The following is a 24,010-nucleotide window of genomic DNA, read 5'->3' on the forward strand; positions in this document are numbered from 1 at the left end:
CAGACAGCTTCAGTGTGTGGTCAGCGCTCCTGCTCACAGTCTAACCCCACCTCTCTGCTCACAGTCTAACCCCACCTCTCTGCTCACAGTCTAGCCCCACCTCTCTGCTCACAGTCTAACCCCACCTCTCTGCTCACAGTCTAACCCCACCTCTTGGCTCACAGTCTAACCCCACCTCTTGGCTCAGAGTCTAACCCCACCTCTTGGCTCCGCCCACGCTGCAGATCCTACCTGCTTGTTGTTCTCCACATCGTAGCCAAGACTGATCAGACAGGCCTTGAACTCTTCGGCCATCAGAGCCCCACTGTGATCCTGAGACCAGACAAACAGCCAATAACAGAGCGCCACGTCATGAGGATGAACCAATCACAACACAGGGATGGTGGTGACCATGAGATCCACAGCATGCAGGGAGGAGATGGAGACATGGAGGATGGAGACACACAGACATTCACTGATGTTTAGACAATGTCAACACACAGAACTCAACAGGAAGTCATGATGGCCCCAGACTCCTTTTCAACACATCCCGAGGTAATAATGAAACACTTATAAATGGTTTCACAGAGTTATACTAAAAATTCACTTTGAAAAAACTGAAAGGGTTTCTGCTTGGTAATACAGAAGAATACTATAAATGTGTAATTGAGAGCCACATGCATTCTTCTAAAATATATTATATTAGAATATAATAATCGAGGAGTCAGTATGTCCTCTATTTAAAAGAGGTTCACATTGTGGATTGTGGGACATTTAAAAGGTTCTAGTATCATGCTGTAGAATAACACTGATGTGATGGGTGACCACAGGAAACACAGTGACACACACATAGTGGTGTGAGATGGTGAATGATGGGGAAGCCTACCCACTCCCTTCCCCTCAAAGAGCCAATGTTTGAAACGACCAATGGACACAGAGGTTTGCTGACATACTCTGCTTTTTACCCCCAACTAGGCACCAGTTGTGTGAACAGTACCGCAGATAGATTATTTTAAAACTAAACTGCATCAATGTCCTGACATTAACATAAAGATTCATTTATAGAAAAGCTGCCTCTTTTCCTCACTCTTTGCCCTCTCCGCAACAAACACTGTGCTCTGCTAACACCTGACCTTCACCCCCACCCGACTTGTGCTAGTTACTAAAATCAGGATGGATACTCACACGCTTGGCTCCTCTCTCATTCCCTTGTAAGGTCTAAACATTCATTCATCAAGTTATACATTTATATAGAAAGGGCTAAATCCTCACATCAAAACACAAACTTTTATGACAGTTAATGTACAGTCATATATGAATACATATGCCATAGATAAGGCAATACCATGAAAAAAACAAAGTTTTGGGTTGAGGGCTTAATTTGTTGTTGTCCTAGTGGTGTAGCATGCATGCATTACCATTGTGTCAAGAGTATATGTATTTATATTTACTGCTCTGATTTTGTTCTTAAATTCTGAAGCTTCCATGTGTCGTAAAAGGGCGGTTGCCTAGAAGTAGCTAAATGAAATCACTAAACGTCATCACCCTGAATAGATCTTAGTTTAGCAGTGGTGATGATAAAGTCATGTGACCGTGGTTAGTTGGTAAAAGATCATCTATAGAGACTATCCATAACGTGTAGGTATCATAAATGTTTTTGTCAGCTCGGCCCCGCAGCTCGGCCCCTGACCTTGTCAAAGTGGTTGAAGGAGGCGCGGTATTCATAGAGCTGCTCCTGGCTGATGCCCTTGGCGTCACGCGTCAGGATCTGGTTCTCCACCTCGTTGATGGTCCTGGCGATGGTGGTCAGCAGCTGCTCCCAGCCCACACGCAGGTGCTGCAGGGGGGGAAGATGTTACTCATTGTCTCTCAGAGTTTTACTCTCTGTACCGACCTTAGGGAATGTACAGAGGGAATCTTATTAAAACAAACTGCTTTTATGTGCTTATAGTGTAATCCCAAGCACTGTGATTTCAGGATCTAAAGTGGCACATTTGTATCTGTGTGTTGATTTTGAATAGCAAAAGTAGTGTTGCGACCATTGGATATAGAATCACAAATTGAAAATGAATATCTCTACTGTGGATAATTTATTTTCAATTAGATAAGCAATCTTTGCAATCTAAATGATCCTTCACCTTAAACTTTAAATGGACCAAAGATTCATCAAAATCAGCCCACAGAGAGTACAAATATGGACATTTCCTAGTTAAAACTGCCATTGTTGATCCTGCAAACGTCAAAAATTGATTTCTATAATTGATTTTGTTCTATACATTTATAACATAAAACTTTGGGGTACTCCACATTTCTGGGTTCACAATAGGACTCTATGAGTTGGCAAATGAGTATCCTTAAAAAAGCAGCGGGCAGCAGTGATAGAGTGGATTCTTCCTTAAGGCTTGAGATGTATGTGTGAAGTTACCTCCATTGTGTAGGAGGTGTATTGGTTATCGAAGATGAGGGCCTCCTGGATGAGCTGGTGGGAGCCCTCCAGGGTGTTGATCTCTGGCATGTAGGACATGATGGACGTCTGGTAATCCCTCAGGTTGGTCAGCTGGTCCTCCAGAGTGCCGTTCATCTCAATGGATATCCGGCCAATTTCCTGCAGACACACAAACAGTGTTTACTATCCTGTTTATCCTACAAATACACTGATTTAAGAAGACATGACATCCACCATATCATGCAGCAATGTTTGATTCTTTATAAAACCCTTAATCCAGCACTAAATCATTTTTTCCTTTAACCCTTTCTTTTGAAGCAAGTGTGAAAATAGCTCATTATTTGAGTGAAGGGTAGATTGGTGTATTTTCCTTTCATTATTTCAACATTAAAATGCTCACAATGAGTTGCAGAAGCTCAGTTAAAAAAAAAAAAAACAGTGAATGTGCAGCAGGGGAAGCTTCAAAATATATGATGAAGCTGTATTGGCATGAATGGTTCTGGGTTAAGCAGTGTGTGTTCAGCATTTCAAAGGAACAATTCAAAAACAAGTGATATATAAACATAGTGAGTCAATACATTTAGAAACTGGCACAAAAGCCTTGAGCTGTCTTAAAACGTTGAAACCTTGAGCAGGGTTTAACTTCAGTAAAGCTCTGAACTCTCACACTGATCCTCATTACCTCCATCTTTGCCTGTATGTAGGCACCGACCGTGTTGGCCTGCGTGGCGAACTTGGCTCTCAGACTGTCGTTGTTGTTCTGCTTGTTCAGCTCCTCCTGCAGGGCCGTGTCACGCAGGGGCACCATGCCCATCGCCTGCAACACACACACGCGATGATGTTCTCTTGTTAAGTAAGTAAGTAAGTAAAAGTTTATTTCTAAAGCACCCCTCCCAGCACGAATGCACAGAGTGCTGTACAAAATATAGCAGTCAAAACAATTAGGCCAATATGGCACTAAGGCATAATAATAACAAAGCATAACATGACAGGAAAATAGAATAAAAACTTAAAAACAATATACAAACATGAAACCAAGTGCAAGAGGACCAGTGATCGACAGTGACAGGACAGTGACGTGATGAACGGCCTAAGACTGCTCAAACGCCTGCTTAAATAAGTGCGTCTTTAGGTGTCCCTTGAACAGGTTGAGGGAGGGAGCCGATCTCAGGACCGGGGTAAGTGCGTTCCAGAGTCTAGGGGCGGCCGCCCCAAACGCCCGGTCCCCCCTGGTCTTTAGTCGGGTCCTGGGCACTGCCAGAAGCCCCTGGTCAGAGGACCTCAGCGAACGAGTGTTTTGGTGTGGTGGAATGAGCTCGCTGATGTAGGCTGGGGCTTGGCCGTTTAGAGCTTTGTATGAGATAATCAGGATCTTGTTAAGAAATGTTTTCTCATAAATGATGCGGTAAATGGAAGGACAGAATTACTTTAAACTGACGCCGTTTTGCATTTCTATAGGTTGTATAGATACGAGCATGGTTTTATATACTATCATGTTTAATCATGTTTTATGCCGTTCGCCAATAGCCTACTGTACTTGATAAGTCGCTCGTAAAACACAGGAGGTATGGAAACTAAGAAACACATGTGGTAAATTGTACAGCTAATATAACACAAACCATTAGTTGTATTTCCTTTAACTGGTGGATTATGGATATATAGTTGTTGATCGACAGCTGGGACACAAACCACCAAATACAAAACAATAATTCAGATCCAGTCGTCATGACTCCACTCCGGAGGGATTCCCCGATCATTTCTTACAGTTTCTCATCAAGGGGGTGTCTCCTGTCCCCGGTACAAACACACTGCCTGAGGAAGGCTATGTGTATTTTTTTTGTCATTAACCTTTTTCGGACCACTTATTTATTTATTTTGGTGACGATCCGACCTCCATGCTGCTACTCTGGTTCAAACTGCATCCACCAAATAATATGATTTATCTCGACCTCCCCAAAATAACCAAAATCTGACACGGTGTGAGATGTATTTTTTAGCTGTTCTGTCGTCATTTCCTGCGATCTTCTCCATGCAGTCAGTCAAAATGAATGAATGAATGAATGGGCGTTTCTTTGACTATTTATAGGCAAATATGGGCGTTACGTGAAGCCCGCAAAAGCTGCACCGCATTTCGAGTCGATTGGGATTTATAAAGGGAAACCGGCGTAGGATGTGTCGTATTGCAAGTCCTGCGCCGGTACGCAGTCTTTTATGAATCGGAAAATGTCTGTGCGTGTTTATTTGCTTTGTCCTATGTAAACAACCTTCCCACGCCAATCCTACGCAAGGATTTATAAATGAGGCCCTGGTGCCATATTCACAAAGCATTTTATCTTACCGCTAGGAGTGCTCCTAACTCGCGCTAAAACATTTTACGTAGGAGTTTTTTCTTAAAAGTTATTCACAAAGCCGCTGAGACCTACTCATACTAAGGATAAATCACTAAGAGTGACGCGCCGTTGCTATGGATTACGTCGATTCTCGTGCATGAGTTTAGAAGCGGTCAGTACGGTGATTGGTTGTTCAGATCAGGCGGTCTCGGTGAAACTCATCCGCAACATCCCACAAACGAGCCCACTAAATCACCGAAAAATAAGGAAATAGCCTAGGCTAGAAATGTATTCCTATCAAATAGTTATGGACAGTGCAGTTAGCAGAATACACGCATGATGACAAGTTTGTGCAGACCACGATAATGACGTTGTATATGCACGTTAAAGAGAGAGAGCAAACAATAAAAATACGTAAATTGCATTAAATCAAGGAGGCAATTAAAAGCACCCTGCAAACTATTATCCAATGAGCATATTTCCAGCACTTAAACACTTTCAATAACAGCCTATACCGCCGTTCAAGTCCCCCTATCATGATGAATGAAAACAATCTGCGTGTTGATGGAATGAAGGCTACTTTCTTTCTATTGACGAACACGTCCTCATCCTTTGATGGCAGAATTATTTTTATGTGCGTCCCGTCAATAGCACCGACCACACTGGGCATACCTGCAATTGCCATGAAGTTGGCTTTGATCCTGTGTAGTTGTTGATTGTCCAAAGGAAACCGGATAAACTGTTGGATGATATGTGGTCGAGAGAGCGCGTTGATGGTTTGGTTTATGGCACGGCTGACTGATGGTTGCGATATCCCTAAATCGTCGGCATTGCAAAGTTGCATTTTCCCTCTTGCTAAATATCGTAGTGTTGGCAAACATTTTATTTCCGGACTTATCGGGTTATTCCTGTTAGTCGGGATGTTATTGCATCCCGCACTAATTCCACAACAAGTTTGATACCCTCACGATTTAGCCTATATCTCTTGATCAATTCACAGTCTTCCATTGTCTCCAAAACATTTCGTCTCGCAGCCATTTTCAGATTCTTTGTGAATAGGTCTTACTGAGTTAGGATTCCTCTCGAGGACTTTTAAGCTCTCCTAAACTTAGGTGCTACTTTTAGGCCTAAAATACTTTGTGAATTGCTCTTAGAGAATAAAATTAGGAGTCCTACATTTAAGACTGACACACCCATTATGTTTAGGAGTTTCTCCTAAATTCGCCAGTTAGGAGCTACTTTTAGCCCTAAGATCCTTTGTGAATACGGCCCCTGGTATGCACACTTTAAAAGCAGCATTAGTGTTAGTGGCTATTATTGGTTTACTGTAGGGAGTTTATCCCCCACCAAAAAATGGACACAAAGAAATAAGTGTAGGAGGCAGATATGACGGAGTGGTGTTCCTTCCCTGCTGCTTTTAAAAAAACACCCAAATCCGAGGGAGATACAATACATTTACAATTTGTATTGCACTACACTAGTACATTTAAACTCAAGGGGGTATAAACTGCATAAGCTTTGTGCAGGTATAATCCCCAGGAAGTCCAGGCCACAGCCCACCTTCTCCCACTTGCTGTCGATGCTCTGCGGGGTGATGGTGGTGTAGGGGTTGGCAGCGCTCAGCTTGATGCCGTTGCTCTGGGCGATCTTCTGCACCTCCGCCTGGATGGCCTGGATGGCCTCCCGCTCCTTGTTGGCCTCCGCCAGGGTGGACTTGAACTGCTCGTGGGCTGTGATCAGACCCTGAGGGGGGAACAACGTTTGGTTTTACCTGCAGCAGTTTAGCCAGGTATAGTTCATCTCACATTATATTATGTTATTTTGCTCCCAGTACTGTATAATTCACATTTATTTAGGGTTGTCAATATATTCATTTTATATCCAATTGTGATATGAGACTAGATATTGTGCTTGATTTCTGAAATTGTTACATTGAACAAGTGTTGTCTGTTCCTGGTTTTAAAGGCTGCAGTAAAGTGATCATTTTTACAAATGTACCAGACTGTTCGAGCAGCTTATTTGCCTTATTTTGTTTTACAATAATATTATTCTGTAAATATGTTGCGAAAGCACAAAAAAGTTAACCCTACTATAATGTTGGAATATAAATAGAGGTATTTGATCAGAAATATTGTGATATTTTTCTTCATATCGCACAACCCTTCTTTCTTCAGTAATTCCTCTTGTGCATATGTCCAGGACAAAGCAGTAATTCACCCCCCTCCTGTGTTACCTGGATTTCCTCGATGTTGTGCACGATGAACATGTCCTGCAGGTCCTCCATTGCTCCCTCCATCCAGTTGTTGAAGGGCGCTGCTCTCTTGGCGTACTCCAGGTACAGCTCATCGATGGACTCCAGCTGCTTCTCTGTCCTCTGTGGACGCACAGAATTCAAATGTTTTGATATTAATATTTGATAAAGTTGTTCTAGGACTTTATTAGACACTGGGAATATTATTATTTTTGCATTTGGCACTGGGGCATTAAAGCCATCTGATTGCATCAGTCAATCTATATGTGATCACACACACATAACTGGGAGAGAGAGAGAGGTACCTCCAGAGACTCCTTGCGGTTCTGGGTGAGGGCCCCCAGGCTGTCCCACTGATCACAGATCTTCTGACAGCGAGCGTTGACGCTGGCAGAGTCGTAGTAGTCCAGCTCGCTGCAGGCAGGGAGGAGCAGATTTATAAAAGATGCTATCACACAGATACATGAGTCTCCTCCACTTCCTTTCTGCCTCCTTACTTGAGCTCCTGTGCGATGGCGGCGATCTGCTCCACTCGGTCCTGATGGGCCGCCAGGTCGCTCTCAAAGGCCTCGTGTTTCCGTAGCAACGCCTTGACTTCGGACAGGGTGCAAGTCTCGTAGTCTTTCTGGGTCAGCATGGCCTCCTTACCTGCACAGAGAGCATCATGTTAATAACTTAACCTGCTGCTCTCTGGGAGGGTTCATTTGGTCAGCTGCTTTATACTGTATTCACTTTTAGTGTTTTTAATCGTTTTTATTTTGCAGTCAGTCTATAACCTTTTATCCCCTCTACTTTGTTTACAACATTTAAAAAGAAACTGGCAAAGATATTTTTTTTTAACTAAATGTCCGTCTTATCTTTTTTTGACCAGTATATTTCATGTAGATGTAGCCAACATTAGTGTTGATTTGACATTGGTTATAAAAGTCAAGGAAACAAAGATACTAAGTAATAGATTTCATCACCTGAAGCCAACACAGCAATTTACTTCAAAAACAAATATGAGCTTCAAGTGTATATTTCAAACAATCTGCATCAGCTACTCTCTTTGTGAAGAACACAGACTGGTTCAATAAAATATCAAATGAGTGTTTAGTAATTGTACTATTTGATTTACTAACAATATGTACAGTTGGATAGAGAAGAGGGATTTTTCTCTTGGAATGAATGGAAATTGATTTTTTTTGCCAAAAAGGGGATTCAACTTGATCATCGAGGGGGGGGACTACAGTTTGTGGTATTTTACAAAGGGTGAATGTGTGTGTGATTAAGCGTTAATGCACCGTCGGTCCAGGACTCATGGATTTTAGACTTCTGGTGGAACTTCTCTGCCAAATGCTCCAGTCTCTCCAGACGTCTGATCTCGCTGAGGATCCACTCCTCGTAGCCCTTCTCTGCTCCCTCCAGAGTGTACCACGCTCCGTTGATGTCCTGAGAGAAAACAGCAGCTGTTATTATACCATTCCTTCACTGCAGAGCACATAATGCACCAGTTTGTAGTCCATGACAGTAGAAGAACAGCCCACCTACTAGCAGTCATTCCAAACTGTAAAGAAGTGTAATGGTGTGAAACTAAACCCTCTATTGGGTTGAATCATTCAAGAGAACTAGACTTAAAGCTGATCTGAGACATTTCTGTTCACCGTGTAATGGCAAAAAGTGAATTATTAAAGAATGTCAGTGTCATGGACAAATGCACAAAACATGATATATATACACACAAGAGACAGGAAAGGATGTTGTGCATTTTACACCTGACTTAACTATATGCTACTTCTGTTAAAACCAGCAACATGAAATGAAAAAGTCAAAACTAAAATAAAAGTAGTTGAAAATTCAACGGATGCTAACGTGTTCTGTGAGGCTTGAGGCTGACACAAAGGTTGTTTACATAATAAAATGTTTCAATGCAGGTTTAGGTGTAGATGAAAATCTTTGTGGAGAGCACACTTGTCCTATTTATGTATTGCATATCTATATATTTTTAATAAGGGTAAGCAGATTTCCTGCTGTCTGTAAGATATACAAATATAATTCAAATGTCTTGTGATATGGAATCTTTTCATGGGACTCAGAGTGAGATGTAGGTGTACATACAGACACCATGCGTCCCTCTGACGGCATGAAGGCAGGTCTGTTGCTGAGTCTCAGTTTGGTCTGCAGAGTGTTGAAGCTGATCTCCAGCTGGCATTTCTCTTGGACCTGAGGAAAAGAGGGGAAGAGGTTTCACAGTGTCAGCCATTCAGTAGAGGAAACAAAACCTCTTACCTCTTAGAATAAGGACTGTGGTCAGGATGGAAGTGAGAAACCATTTTCATGGTGTGAGTAGAGAGCATTTGAGGAGCTCTGTTACCTTGGGGGGTTTGTGGACACAGCGGTAGTCTCTGAAGTCCTCCTGCTTGGCCTGCATGTCAGTCACCGTCTTCTCCTGGGTCCGGTTCTCCAGCCAGGGGATGGTCCGGCGGATCCACTCCAGCAGCTGAACAGGAGGAGACCAGACAGGAAATACAATCAGATTGTCAGGAAACAAGGCTCTGACACTTGATCAGTAACTAAACTTAATTACAAAACATCAAAATAAAATGAAAAGTGTAGAGTCAGGTAGATGAATAAAGTCTCCTCACCTCACTGGCCAGCTTCTCGTAGTCCTCCATCATCTGCTCGTTCTCCTGGTTGACAGCCAGCACTTTGCAGATACGGTTGGCGGCTGTCTCAGCCTATCAGAAAACAGAGTGATGAGTAGCGCTCGCAGTGATTGGATAGAACATGCTGACATCAGGTCCACTCCACTCTTAGTGAGACATTCACTGTAGCTAAGCGTTAAGAGTCTCTAAATCAAACAGTGTCTACTGCTCATTATAATTTCCTCAATCTATTTCTGTTAGAATAATTCATCACTTCTGTTTTTTTTTTTATTTGTGCGAGCACAATCCACACACAGGCAGTGAACAGAAATAAAACTAACCTTAAGGTCACGTTATTTTTAGAAAAGTGTAAATGACTCAATCAAAGTCAAATGGAGGTTACACTTGACTGATAAAACATGCTCAAGCTGCACATGGTTAGTTTAATGTGCTAAAAATAAATAAAATCAATAAGTGCGTTTAAAGCTCCATGCGTCTCCCGCCAAAACTCAGGAGTCAGTCCATACGTCTAGTTACAGTTTCTGTCGCACTGCTGTCCACACCAGCACGGCTGCCTACGATATTACACTACTGTAACACTGGAATAAAACAAAAACAGTACACACTTTTCACATATAATCTGTACTAAAAACCCTGTTCCATCATATTACTTTACATTCTTAACCAATGTATTCTATATACATTTAAATAACATCACAAAATAAAACAAACATTTGGAATGACAAGTGTTATTAGATGAGAATTGGAAGGACATTAGTCATGTTCCCCACAGTGATAAAAGAGATCCCTCCCAAACACCCATCAGTACCATTATCTGGTTTAATCACATGGTTTTGTTCAATTCTCCATTCTGATTGGTTAATTACTGAATTCTAATAGTCTAATTTTCTGAATGGCAGACTACTGCTATGGAAACAGTTGCTCTCGATAGAGTAGAATCTAAAAAGGACATACAGTAATTTATAGTCAATGAAATTCATTTTAAATCAAACTTCAGGGCCGATTACACTGCAGGGGTTCAATGCATTGATGCTGGCTAACTACATTATTCCATCATTCAACATCATTTCCCACAGTAAACAACACATTGCTCTACCTACATGTATTCAGAATTTCAGTGGAAACTTGATACATTTGACACCCACAACAATCCAGTGAAGGCACATGGTGGTCATGCAGGAGGATTACAGTACTGACGTGAGTTTGGGAATTGAAATCCAGACCATAAAGTAAAACCTTTTTGGGGAAACACAGTCAATGTCCAAAGAAGCTGAAACAGAAGCATGAGAGAGCGTTTGCTGGCTTTCCTATCCTGTTGATATTCCCTGAGTTTCCCTGTGAACAAGTCTTATCCAGTGAGGAGGAATATAAAGCAGAATTCTCTGGGGATGGCTAATTAATTTTATCATGGATTGAGATAATAAAACACTCACAATGAGTCATTTGTGGTGAATTTCAGTTATCAGGATATTCTTGAATATGTGACTTGAAACAAATGACTACTTTGCATATGTGGTAGAGTTTGAAAAACAGTCCAATTAAAAGAACATTAGTAATGATCTTGTACTGAGGAAAATAATCAAACAGTGTTGCTATTTTTAGATATATTATTCCTTTACTTATGCATGGGGAAATATGATTTCCTTATTAAGGATTCTAGCCAGGTTCCATGGTTAGCTTAATCTATTTAATATTTTGAGAAACATTTCCAGATGTTTCTGGGATTTGACCCATTTTCTGATCCTATCTGAAGACATTGCTCCCTATCTTCTCTCAGTCTGGAATAACTGGAGTTTCTTCTTCTGCACTGTTGAAGTCAGTCTGAAGGGTGAGAAGCTCACCTTCTGAGCGCCAGAGAAGGCGTGATAGAAGCAGGACACATAGGTCATAATGGCCTTCTCATCCGGCCGCAGCGTACCCACGATGTCTACACAGCACCCAGCGAGGGGGAGCGGTTCACCAGGAAGGCAAGCAGAGAGAGAGAGAGAGAGAGAGAGAGAGAGAGAGTGAAGCCAAAGCTACCCAGAGCTACATGAGCTCGCTCCTGCAGGGCGTGAGAGTGAGGGAGGACTCTTTAGGTCCACAGCTTCCTCCTGTTCCCCCCCCCCCCTCGGACGACGCAGCCACAAGTTCCAGGTTGGGACACAAACACGCACATGAGCTGCCAAAGCAGCTCTGAGGAAGAGGTTTACTCAGAACACTCTTCTCAGAGAGTGAGGTTTAGTTTGGTTCATTCAGCAGCTGAGAATGATGTCTTTAATAATCAGGTGGCATTATAAACTGCTCTAAGAAATAAAAAGTGATCAACCCTATCCATAAATAAAAAAAGAATAAAAACAGAAATAACTTTAACCATCTTTCTACATTTAACAACAAATAATACTGATAATAATAATACAAATAATCCAATCTTTAGCTCTGGTTTTAAGTGTAGAAATCAGAGCATGACAATAATAATTGAAGGCAAACTGCAGAATAGAGTCGTCTGATTCTTCATGCACATAAACATCATAGTACTAATCCAGCAGTAATTGAAATTACTTTGAAATCAAATGAACTTCATGTTACACCTAACTAGATGAGTTGCATTTGGAGGATGACTAAGACACATTCTCAAAAGACCAAGTGAACCAAACCAAAGAGAAAACACCCACACTTTGTTTTGCTACTTACAGCACCAATATGTTACACTGCTGCTACAAAGTTCTAATCCTTCATCTGCTAATAATTATCAAAGTATTCCACTCACTCTGTTGACAATACATCACAACAGAGTGGAGGGAGTATTTACTGCTGTCACCAGCACAGCTACAATCAGACTGTGTGTGTATTGCTGAGTGTTTGTGTCCCAAAGTGTTCTTATTGAGACTCTGCAGGCTGTGGAGAGAGAGCAGCCATGCTGGACAGGTAGCAGCACCCTGTTAGTAATGGGGGGGGGAGGGGGGTTATACATCAGGGGTCAGAGGGTACCTTCTGTGCTCCAGAGAAGGCATGGTAGAAACTGGACACATAAGTCATTATGGCTTTCTCATCTGGACGAGCAGTGTTCACAATGTCTACAAGGTGGGGGCAAGACCGTGGTTAAGAAGACACTCACACACTAATACAGGCAAGACATGGGATAAACACAACACGACACACATGTTGGTACATGCACTCACATATTTTACACACACTTAACAAGCTGTTAACAGACAGAAACACAATCAGAGCCTCATACACAAACAGAAGAAACACAAGAGGACAAGCAGAATTAACTTTACAGTATGTACAAGGGTATATCCATATATTTATTAAAACACCTATGTGCTTATTTTTTTATGAATATTCTAAGTTTTCGGGGGAGGAAATAAAAGTTTGCAAGGAAACCAACAACATTTTATGTGTGGAAGAAAATAAATAAATACATAAATATTGAGAAAAGCTCTTACTGCTCATATGAGTGTACCCCTCATACACACAGATAAAACATTACAATCAGAAACGCTGGGGGGGGGGTTTCATATAAACGGATACAGTGAGTTAGGGATCAGTGGCAACATTTATATTCACATTAACACAGACTGGAATGGAAGTGAGTTTTAAATTCAACACTAAATACTGTCACTTTTTACTCCTGTACTCTTAATGATACCAATGTGCATTAGAAAATATATTACTGACTAACAACACAAAATAATAGACAAAACCATTTCAAGTTTGTATTGTTAAATGAATGGGGGGAGAAAAGTTAGAATGATCACACCACATGTACTCATTTCATCTAAGAATTCAGTTTGACATTTGAGTGGTGTTTCTTCTACATGTACAAAACACACTCATTATTAAACATTTATTATTTTCTTTTAAAAGCTAAAAGCATGAAAGGGTATTTGGAAATATAGAGTATTCCTATTTGACATCCCACACTTTTGAACTGTAGTAAATGATACAATGTAAGTGCTGTTTCAGTGATTGAAACTGAAAACTGGAGTATGAGTAGTTACCAAATGTAAATGACATGATAATAAGGGTCTTAAAGTTAGAGAATGAGTCATGCTTTATTAACTGCTGCCTGTTCACATCCCAGTCGCTGTGTTGCTCATGTAAACGCAGTGTGACAGACAGCTCTCAGCTCCAGACCTACCTTCTGCGTCCAACATCTTGGGGATGTCCAGGTGCTTCTCAGCCACCTCAAAGGCGTTGTTCAGGTTAGTCACAGGGTCGTCCTAAACAAGCACACAGAACAATTGCTAAGTCCTACTTTTTATTAGTAGAAAGTTTAATGTTAGATTTTTTTTAACGACAGCATAACTACGACTTTGCTTCAAAATATGCAAAGCTAAATAAAGTGTGTGTAAAGGGCTGGCTTATCTAAAGCCAGTTGACTAGCACTTGAAATGTTTTAGCTCTATGAAACATGATGTACTTATATGATTCTGTTTTCTTCAAGTTTGTATCTTGTTGGTCGAACGCACTTATTGTAAGTTGCTTTGGATAAAAGCGTCAGCTAAATGCAGTGTGTGAGTGTGTGTGAGTGTGAGTGTGAGTGTGAGTGTGAGTGTGAGTGTGAGTGTGTGTGTGTGTGTGTGTGTGTGTGTGTGTGTGTGTGTGTGTGTGTGTGTGTGTGTGTGTGTGTGTGTGTACCTTTCTGAGGCTGTCGTAGTCGATGAGGTCGGGTCTGTGTCTGTGGATCAGAGCGTTGAAGGCCAGACCGTCCTTCCAGCTGTTAGAGAGAACATGAACACCAGAGATCATTCACTGAGCCTCGTCTGATCTGCAGAAGCTGGGTTAACGTGCCAATAAATCCCTTTTCATTTTACAAATACTTCACCGGGGACCATTTCCTGTATCATATACTGACCCTGTGAATAATCCATATAGAGTGAGTACAGTTTCCTAAAGATTTCAAAGTCACACAGCGTGAGAAATTGATACACAATGCTTTCACTGAGCTGGAGGCAACAGGAAGTCACGCCAACATAACAACAGATCGTTGTTGCAACTGAAAGTGTGAAATACATTTTTGACCTGGTGACTAAACAATCCTACATGTGTGTCCTGTTGTGTGTATATTGCATGTCCTCTGTCGTGCCTGTATATATATATATATATATATATATATATATATATATATATATATATATATATATATATATATATGCGTGTGTGTGTGTGTGTGTGTGTGTGCGTCTTCTTAACCGCGGTCCCGCCCCCCTTGTAGACATTGAACCTGCTCTCCTCTACACTCGTCTTCTCGGCCTGTAACCTGTACTCTGTGAGCTGTATACAGTAACTGTACAATATGCACTTTGAAAGCTTCTGAATCTGTCCCTTCACTCTTTTTAAATCTTCACATACTCCTGGAAGTGGCTTCACACTAAACAGTGAAACATGTTGTAGTTACTCCACCAGGGGGCGACCCTTCTACACGATTAAAGTAGTTTGTTTCATTTTATATACGGAGCACTAAGCTTCCATTTAACATTTAGCTTATGAAGTAAATATATATATATATATATAAATATATAATCATATTCAACAAAATATTCACTTATATTCCACTATATATAGCCAGTGAGAGTCTCTTTTTGTTCATTAGTTTATTCTTAGATCCTACATATGTTTTCTTTCAGGGTTTCACTGCAGACCGTTGGACTGTTTTCAAAGATGTTATAACCTTCAGACAGAGCTGAATTCTGAAAGAGATGTTACATCAGAACTTTTAGGTTTTTATTAAATGTGTTGTGAACATTAATAGTGACTGTCAACAGCTTTCTTCTAAGAATGAAGACTATTGACACTAGATCACTCCACTTCGACACCTACAGTAAGAGTGGGATTGTGTGTATTACCTAATGTGGAAGTTCTGCACATTGACATTCTTGTAGGGAGCAGTCTTCCTCTGGCACCAAAGGAGAAGACCCTCCTTGGCAGAGGTCTCTGTAGTGAGGAAAGAAGGAAGAGGAGCAGCAGCAGGAGAGAAGAAGAGTAGCAGGAGGCATGTGTTAGTGTGACGTCTCAGAGAGAAGTATACTGCTTTCTGAGGGAGCTGATAAACCACTCAGTCCTCAGATGACGGACAGTACAAAGATGTTTTGGTTTACTACATGTGCCTGAACAAACATCACACACACATCTCCTCACTAACATGGAGAACACAAACATATCACTACATATTGAGTCTTATAGTGGCCCACACCCACCATGATGAGTCCAACAGACAGCTTTAATTAAACCCCATCAGAGTCGTCATAGCTCTGAGCGAGGGACACATTCATCACGCAGAATTATCATCAGCAAACGCCCTCTGAGTGTGTGTGCGCCTTATCAAGGTTTAATGCTGGAATTAAAAGTCTATTCATTGTTCTAAATCCAGCCTACTGGGATTAATGTTGGTCGCAGAAAATTAGATGTCACGTTGGACTGTGAGACGTTGTGACGGGCACTTTGAGAAAATATTGACCAAACGGTAAACTAGATGAAAATCACATTGACAGATCATGTGATAATGGTAATCAACTTTAGTTTGAGTCTTATATAACCAGAATAAATGTTTCTTTAAATGCAACATCACCTCAACAGCATGAACATCAACAGGCATTTTAAAACATTTAACCACATAAATAATCGTTAATACTATAAAACAAAAAATCCAACGTCACGAAACAATCAACATAGTAAGATCAACAAGAAACCACACACACACACATATGTGACCTGGGGCCTCATTTATAAAGGGATATACGCTCAAAAGATGGCGTACGGCAGTTTCTACGCAATGTTTGAAATGTATAAAATACTAACTTGGCGGGAAAACGTGCGGTCCTCCACGCAAACTCTGACCAATGCGTACGCACTAAGCACAAAAACGGGAGAGACGAGAAACTGTGACACCGTTGGCAGAAGGAAGAATGGAGAGAAATATGTGGAAATAATACCATAAATAAAATGTTACCTCTCATTTATCATATATGAAGAATACATTTTCACAAATTGATTAAAGCCAATCTTAAAATGATTTAACAAACGCCTGTTTGAGACTCCTCAGTGCACACAAAAAAATAACTTGGAGAAATAAATAAATACGGATATGTTATTTAAAACCACCTCGAATATGTTGTGTTAATGTTATTAAATGTTTTCTCATAAATGATGCGGTAAGCAGGAGGAGAGAATTACGTCTAAACTGACGCCGTTTTGCATTTCTATAGGTTGTAGATACGAGCATGGTTTTATATATGTTTAATACATGTTTAATCATGTTTTATGCCGTTTGCCAAGACTTGATAAGTCGCTCATAAAACACAGGAGGTATGGAAACTAAAAACACCATATGTGGTAAATTGTACAGCTAATATAACGCAACACATTAGTTGTATTTCCTTTAACTGGTGGCTATAGAGTTGCTGCAGTGGAGACGCTGCGCACAGCTGATCGACAGCTGGGACACAAACCACCAAATACGAAAACATAATTCAGATCCAGTCGTCATGACTCCACTCCGGAGGGATTCCCCGATCATTTCTTACAGTTTCTCATCAAGGGGGTGTCTCCTGTCCCCGGTACAAACACACTGCCTGAGGAAGGCTATGTGTATTATTTTTGTCATTAACCTTTTTCGGACCACTTATTTATTTATTTTGGTGACGATCCGACCTCCATGCTGCTACTCTGGTTCAAACTGCATCCACCAAACAATATGATTTATCTCGACCTCCCCAAAATAACCAAAATCTGACACGGTGTGAGATGTCTTTTTTAGCTGTTCTGTCGTCATTTCCTGCGATCTTCTTCATGCAGTCAGTCAGAATGAATGAATGAAAGGGCGTTTCTTTGACTATTTATAGGCAAATATGGGCGTTACGTGAAGCCCGCAAAAGCTGCACCGCATTTCGAGTCGGTTGTGATTTATAAAGGGAAACCGGCGTAGGAAGTGCCATACGCACTTTCCTCGCTGGTACGCAATGTTTAGTGAATCGGAAAGTGGCGGAAAATGTATGGACCTATTTTTCGGATTTCTACTACGTAAGCAACCTTCCCACATCAATCCTACGACGGCGTTATACATGAGGCCCCTGCTCTATCGAAATCAGTCGCATTGACCCGAAGACACATTTTGAGTTGTATACACTGCTGGAAAGAGGAGATTCCTAACTTTCTAATGATATCAGGATTATTTTTGTACTCCAAATATTAAGCGAAATATGTCACATTATATAATGACTGACACCGGCTGTTGTTATGCCTGCTGTGACGTTAAATTACTCCGTTCTCCGCTTGTAATTATGCCGTTTCAAGCTTCAAAGTTGTATTTATCATCTGAATTTGCTGAAACAAGTTTAATATTCTGAAAGCCAAGACATTGTTTAATTGAAATCAGATGAAAACAAACTGTAACGGACCCTGCCGTGTTATTTATGATTACTCTACGCTTACATTCATAATGTCAGCCGGAGGGAGGGGGGGCGGCGCTGCGGAAGAGCAGATTGCCTTTCATCTTCCCTTTACAAGCTTAAAGAATGTATTTATCGTGTGAGTTTCGAAATAAAAGTTTCATATTCTGAAAGCCAAGACTTTGTTTGTTTACAATCAAACAAAACACCCGCAAATCCACGTTTATTTTTGAATTGAGCCGTTGCGACTTCTGACTGATTTCGATAGAGCGGGTCACATATGCAAAGTTATATTATTTGTAATTGTGTAAACACACAAAGGAAAACCTGAAAAAATATTCAACATGTATTCATGCAAAACTCATAAACACATTTAACTACTTTTAACAAAAAATGTACCTATAACTATATTTTATTAAAAGGTTTTCAGTATTCCTCAGTTGGCCAGTGACTTCTACGACACACATTAAAAAGGATTTTTCCTTAAAGAAAAGGTAGGCTAGCTTCCTTGATTTATCTCAGAATCTTTCCAATTTTAGAAATACATGTATAGATATTTTATGTGATTTTAGTGTCCATCAGTTATGGATATTTGTAGACGTTGTATACGGATTCAGAATCCCTGCGTTTAAGGTGATGACGTCACAGTGCCCTTCAGCAAGGCACTTAGTCATTTGAATGTGTTTATGCAGATAAAAGAGCACAGTGGTACCTTCCACAGAGATGTCCTGGATGGCGAAGCGGAGGATGATGGTCCAGATCATTCCCAGGGTCATCTTGGCGTTTCCGTCCACGATCTCTGCACGACAAAACAGAAATGTGTCATATGGTTTTTGCTGCATCTAGACATCTGCATCTTTGGACCATACATCGTGTTTTTACAACCTTACTTAATAACGCCAACATACCCACACACCTGCACTAATGTCCCACAGCTGCCAGATATACAGAGCTTTTTTAAGTGACAAGCTTTCACAGCGATTTCATTCATAAAATAATTCAAAGAAAAGATTACAAATACACAGTGAATTGTTGAACACGTATAAGAGACACATATTTGTAGTTAATTATAAGGACTGACTTTGTGTGACAGACATACACGTTAGTGAGAGGTATGTCGTGCGGGTCACATTCCTATCATAGTTCACACTGTTGTACTTTCACCAGCTTCATGTTCCCCTTCATCACGCTCACTGTCAGCTGTCACTGTCCCACATCGCTCTCATTCTATCAACATTCTTCATGTTCAATTACCATAATGACCTTAAGATTTCTTTAACAGGAGCCGTGTGTCAAGTTTTTAAACCATGATAAATAATGTTTTACATTTTTACGGTAAAACTTTTCTAAAATTATGTTTTTATTCATCGACTTGTTTGTCAACACTTGTTTATTAGCCTCCAAAAAGGCTTTACAACCATGTATTTGAACATTTTCCACTAGGGTTTAACACTGAGGTCCCTGAGGATCAAAAGTGTTGAAGAAAGAGAACATAGGAACTAGGCATGGGCGGTATCATTTTTTTATACCGTCATACCTTGCTGACATCATACCGTGGTATACGGTATATGACGGTATCAGTCCCAATTTAAGGGGTAATTTCTCCCCCCAAATTTTTTTTTACTCACTATATCAACAGCCAGCCCCACCAAAAATATTTTCCACCAGCCGCCACTGACGGTGTGACTTGGGTTGATTTGAGTGAGGTGGCGTTCGGCGGCAAATAGATGTTTCGAACGGTATATTATATGTTCGGTGTAAAATGCAGCCCGAGCCGGTAGACGCTCGTAAAGTGCCGCGACGTGCGCGCAAGTGCAAAACAAGGGCTGCATACATGACACATTGTGCAAATGGCACATTTTGAGATTGGATACAGGACGCGTTTGTAGATGTCCGACGTTGTTTCCATAGTGAGCTAAGTTAACAATATATCATCATACATAAACATTTTCCGGAAGTAAATACTTGACTTATGTAAACTGTGTTCGTTATTCTCCCGACCAGGAGAGAAGCTTTAAAAGGAGACTAAATGGAGTCTCTGTGAAAGTTCAATTCGGTACTTTAATTAAAAAAGGCGCGGGTTGGTCACAAGCATGATATTGTTCAGTTAGACCAGTGGTTCTCAAAGTGGGGGGCGCGCCCCCCCTGGGGGGCGCAAAGGCATACCAGGGGGGGCGCGAGAGACCAGGAGGAAAAAATGTAAAAGATAAAAAAAAAAAAAATCATAAATTGAAAAATTATTTATTCGAAAATAATATGATGCAGTACTATTACGTCTGGGTCTCTGTGTTTCATTAAAGCTCGGCTCTGTGTGTGTGTGGAACGAGCCATTTTGTGTGCGCGAGCGAGAGAGAGCGCACTGGTACCGGGGATCGTTGTTGTTAGCTTCTGGTGCTAGCGAGCTACGCTAACGGATATAAGGAGCTTTTTCAACAACAAAGTGGAGGAGAGTCCTCTCCTGTCAGACTGAGAGACTCAGTGAGCTAAAGCAGGGGTTCCCAACCTTTATTGTGCCAAGGACCGGCAGATACATTAAAAAAAATGTGCGGACCGGTTGTCAATTTTAGCTGATTTTAATATTTACTCACCAGCAGGTGGCAACAGAGGCTAATTGTTTTTAACAGCCTGAAGAAATACTAATATGCATCCAAAACATATTAATAACGTTTAAAACCAGGATACAATTAAAACAAAAAATTAGGACCGCTTTACAAATATTAATATAATATATAATATAATATAGCCTAATATGGCAATATAAGGCTGTTACATTGTATGTAACAAATAATAGAACAATATGCATCCAAAACATATTAACAACGTTTAAAACCAGGATACAATCAAAACAAATTAGGACCACTGTACACATATTGATATAACTGAAATGTCAGGGAGACCCCTAGGCTTGTTTGCCAGCCATAATAACGTCATACCGGGGCGTTCGTTCCGGTGCACTCCGACAGCATTTAGAACTACATCGAGATTAAGATTAAACTAACTTATTTTGGGAACACCCACATACCTATGGAGTTGGCCAGATGTGTGTAATTACTGTTCATGGTAATTTGAAAACAAATGCCGTTGTTGGACACACACAAACACACCGAACATACACACACACACAGCGGAGCTGAGCAGAGCACATACACACACACATCATGTGCCTTTGTGACCGGACATTTCCTTCATACAACGAGTAATAGGGGTAATATTCAGGCCGTTCGGTGTGTGTGTGTGTGAAACGTAGCAGCCTGCAGTGGGGAACACAGTGAAGGCTGTGTGTACACGCTGGTGCTGCACTTCTCAGAGGCTGCCTCCTGATGCTGCAGCCATTTCATGAAGTGAAGGAGGTTTTACAAATAAAAAAAATAGCTCTACACCCCTGGCCGCAATGTCCTTAAAATGAAGTCCGAGTTCGAAATATATCTCAAATAATGTATGCACTGCCACTTCCCCACATAAACATAACAGTCTGCGATTAAACGGTTGTCTCCTGTGTGCTCCACTTCCTATTGGCGCACCGGTAACTTTCTCTGTGCATAAATGAACAATGATAAAATATTTTTAAATATTTCTAATTCTGCAAATATTACGATAAACTCACAGCCATTTCGCAGCCCGGCAGTAACACCTCCACGGCCCGGTACCAGTCCGCGGACCGGGGGTTGGGAACCCCTGAGCTAAAGGACTCTCAGTGTTTAGATAGTTCACTTTAGTCTAAGTTATCTCAGTGGGTCTCAAACGGTTTGGTCACGATTAATGTAAACAATTATTTCTGAGGCACACGTTTATATGATCATTATAGTCATAAAAAAATAAGAGAATAAATGAAAAACAGGTATGAAATACTATATGGCAGTAAAACAAGAATAACGTTTAAAAGGGTGATTTGTAAAATATCCATAAAGAAAAATTAAATCTGTTTACAGCTCTGTTTCATATGGGTGTTGAGTGATGTATCCATAGATCTCTTCATTTTGCTCTCAAAGTGCTCCAGATTGATGCATTTAACTTCAATATTTAAAAATAAATCTTTATCGAGCCTTCATTGTAACTGTCTCACTGTGTATATGCGTGGGGAATGTTGCAGTAGAAAATTCCACTGTAGCGCCCGGTACATTAATGGGAAACCCTAAATGTTTGAGCACCCTCTATGAAACGTCAAGCTACCCCACAGCACCCCCAAAATAAATTTCTGGCGCCGCCACTGAGCCTGACTATTTGTGTTGGGGGGGCCCGACTTTTTTTTTTCTCCAAAGGGGGGGCCTGACAGAAAAAGTTTGAGAACCACTGAGTTAGACAAACAGCTGTGATCCGCTCCTCGTTAGGGAAGCCAAGAGTTGGATCTCTCCTCCGGTGCTGTTATATATCCTCTGCTGGCTCCTCCCCGCCTGCCGGCTCGCCTTGTCTCCAATGTCCGTTGTTGCATTTAAACAGAGGATTGGCTCCTTTCACATCCAATATATGCTCAACACGCCTTTTCTCCTCATATTCTCTTTCATCACTTTTCATTTAACACATTCTAAACGCTGTAATCAATACTCTAAAAAATACTTCTCGGCTCGTTTGGTTTCCGGTCATTCCGGATGTTGTCACATGCTACTCTCGTCTGTAAACAATAATGTATTCAAATAAACTGTACCTTCATTTAATATTCAGCATGGTAGTATCTCGACATCTATAGTTGTAGTGTTAAATCAGTAGGCTTCGGTTTGCACCACTCCATATCATTTCGCTACTAAATTGACCTCTTTAGGAAATCGTATATTAGCCACATGCTACATGCGTAGATGAAGGATTTTCAGAATAAAAGCTTAACTGCTTGTGCACAAGAATTTCTGATTTTTCAGTATAAAAGAGCATTAAAACTGACGGCATGTTTAAACTACATTTCCCCATTAAAACATTGATTTTAATTTCTAACACTTATTGAATAAAGTTTGCTATATTCACTAACTAGTTTGGCAATATTATTCCGTGCATGTGTTAAAAACCTTATTTCCATTTGATTCATTGGATTACTCGCGTGAATGTTTAGCACGTAAATGCTTTCGTTTTTAAAACCGTCCGACCTCGACTACAAAACCATCAACCAGTTGCATAGGATTAAAAAATGTCAACACTCACTCACCCCGTCTTAAACATTCCCAAAGAAGTGCCTCCGTCTCTCGTTGTGCTGGATGAAGTCACTGGCGACGAGTAAACCCAAAATAGTCCCAAACAGGCGCAGAGGCATTTTTCTTTTTTACTAGTTGTCCGAGTTCGGGGCCGGCAAATGCTGCCGCGATCTTGCTCAGCTCAGCTCTGTGCTGAGCTCTGAGAGCGGGAAAGCCGGACTGCCCTCCCCTGCCCTCTGCTGGCGCGTGCTGTGCATTACAACCAATGTCGTCCCTGTCAAAACTCCGTGTCAGTGTAATAGAATAAAACGCATCTATGATTTGGCGCACAGTCTGTGACGTCACGGTATTGAAAATCATACCGACGGTATTTCGAAATACCCTGGTATACCGTAATACCGTCATACCGCCCAAGCCTAATAGGAACGTGTCCTTTAAACTGTTTCTGTGGGAAGTCCTTCATTTTCAACTCGTCCCTGCCAAACATCCATTTACCCCTCTGCCATCTTTAATGTTGGCATTTCTGTCTCCAACGCTTTCCAGTAGATGACCTTTAGTGGGCCGTTTCTTTAGAAAGGGACTCACTGTGTGTGTGTGTGTGTGTGTGTGTGTGTGTGTGTGTGTGTGTGTGTGTGTGTGTGTGTGTGTGTGTGTGTGTGTGTGTGTGGCACTGAGTTCAATGGTCAGCAGTATCAGTGGTGTCATGTAGCAGGAATGTCACGTTTGTTCTTATAGAGCAGGAGAGAGGTTAATTTGTTCTCTTCTGATGATCCATTTGCTTTAAGCCTGTACCCCTGTTAGTGTATGTAAACAGAAGGGCAGTTTGGTGCTGTGGAAATGGAATACTTGTTAAGCCTACACATCTTT

At 41.0% G+C, this 24,010-nt stretch overlaps 1 protein-coding gene across 2 annotated transcripts in view; it reads right to left on the reverse strand.

The window, feature by feature from the left end:
- Nucleotides 1-163: 163 nt before the first annotated feature.
- The window catches only part of LOC307035391 (alpha-actinin-4-like), a 94,788-nt gene continuing 70,941 nt past the window's right edge, over nucleotides 164-24,010 (reverse strand). Inside the window, exons 4-20 of one of the 2 annotated variants that reach the window (XM_079674617.1) lie at nucleotides 18,739-18,825; nucleotides 15,486-15,573; nucleotides 14,278-14,356; nucleotides 13,778-13,859; nucleotides 11,493-11,578; nucleotides 9,631-9,723; nucleotides 9,360-9,485; nucleotides 9,104-9,208; nucleotides 8,290-8,437; nucleotides 7,504-7,654; nucleotides 7,312-7,420; nucleotides 6,989-7,129; nucleotides 6,316-6,498; nucleotides 3,108-3,242; nucleotides 2,405-2,584; nucleotides 1,670-1,816; nucleotides 164-312 (exon numbers count right to left, since the gene is read on the reverse strand). In XM_079674617.1, the coding sequence (XP_079530743.1) occupies nucleotides 184-312; nucleotides 1,670-1,816; nucleotides 2,405-2,584; nucleotides 3,108-3,242; nucleotides 6,316-6,498; nucleotides 6,989-7,129; nucleotides 7,312-7,420; nucleotides 7,504-7,654; nucleotides 8,290-8,437; nucleotides 9,104-9,208; nucleotides 9,360-9,485; nucleotides 9,631-9,723; nucleotides 11,493-11,578; nucleotides 13,778-13,859; nucleotides 14,278-14,356; nucleotides 15,486-15,573; nucleotides 18,739-18,825 (2,069 nt within the window). In that variant the 3' untranslated portion in view covers nucleotides 164-183. Of the gene's footprint in view, nucleotides 313-1,669; nucleotides 1,817-2,404; nucleotides 2,585-3,107; nucleotides 3,243-6,315; nucleotides 6,499-6,988; nucleotides 7,130-7,311; nucleotides 7,421-7,503; nucleotides 7,655-8,289; nucleotides 8,438-9,103; nucleotides 9,209-9,359; nucleotides 9,486-9,630; nucleotides 9,724-11,492; nucleotides 11,579-12,621; nucleotides 12,708-13,777; nucleotides 13,860-14,277; nucleotides 14,357-15,485; nucleotides 15,574-18,738; nucleotides 18,826-24,010 lie in introns of both variants that reach the window. The other variant, XM_079674618.1, reaches the window with a different exon arrangement.

This window comes from Notothenia rossii (genome assembly GCF_949606895.1).
Source record: "Notothenia rossii genome assembly, chromosome: 4".
NCBI lineage: Eukaryota > Metazoa > Chordata > Actinopteri > Perciformes > Nototheniidae > Notothenia > Notothenia rossii.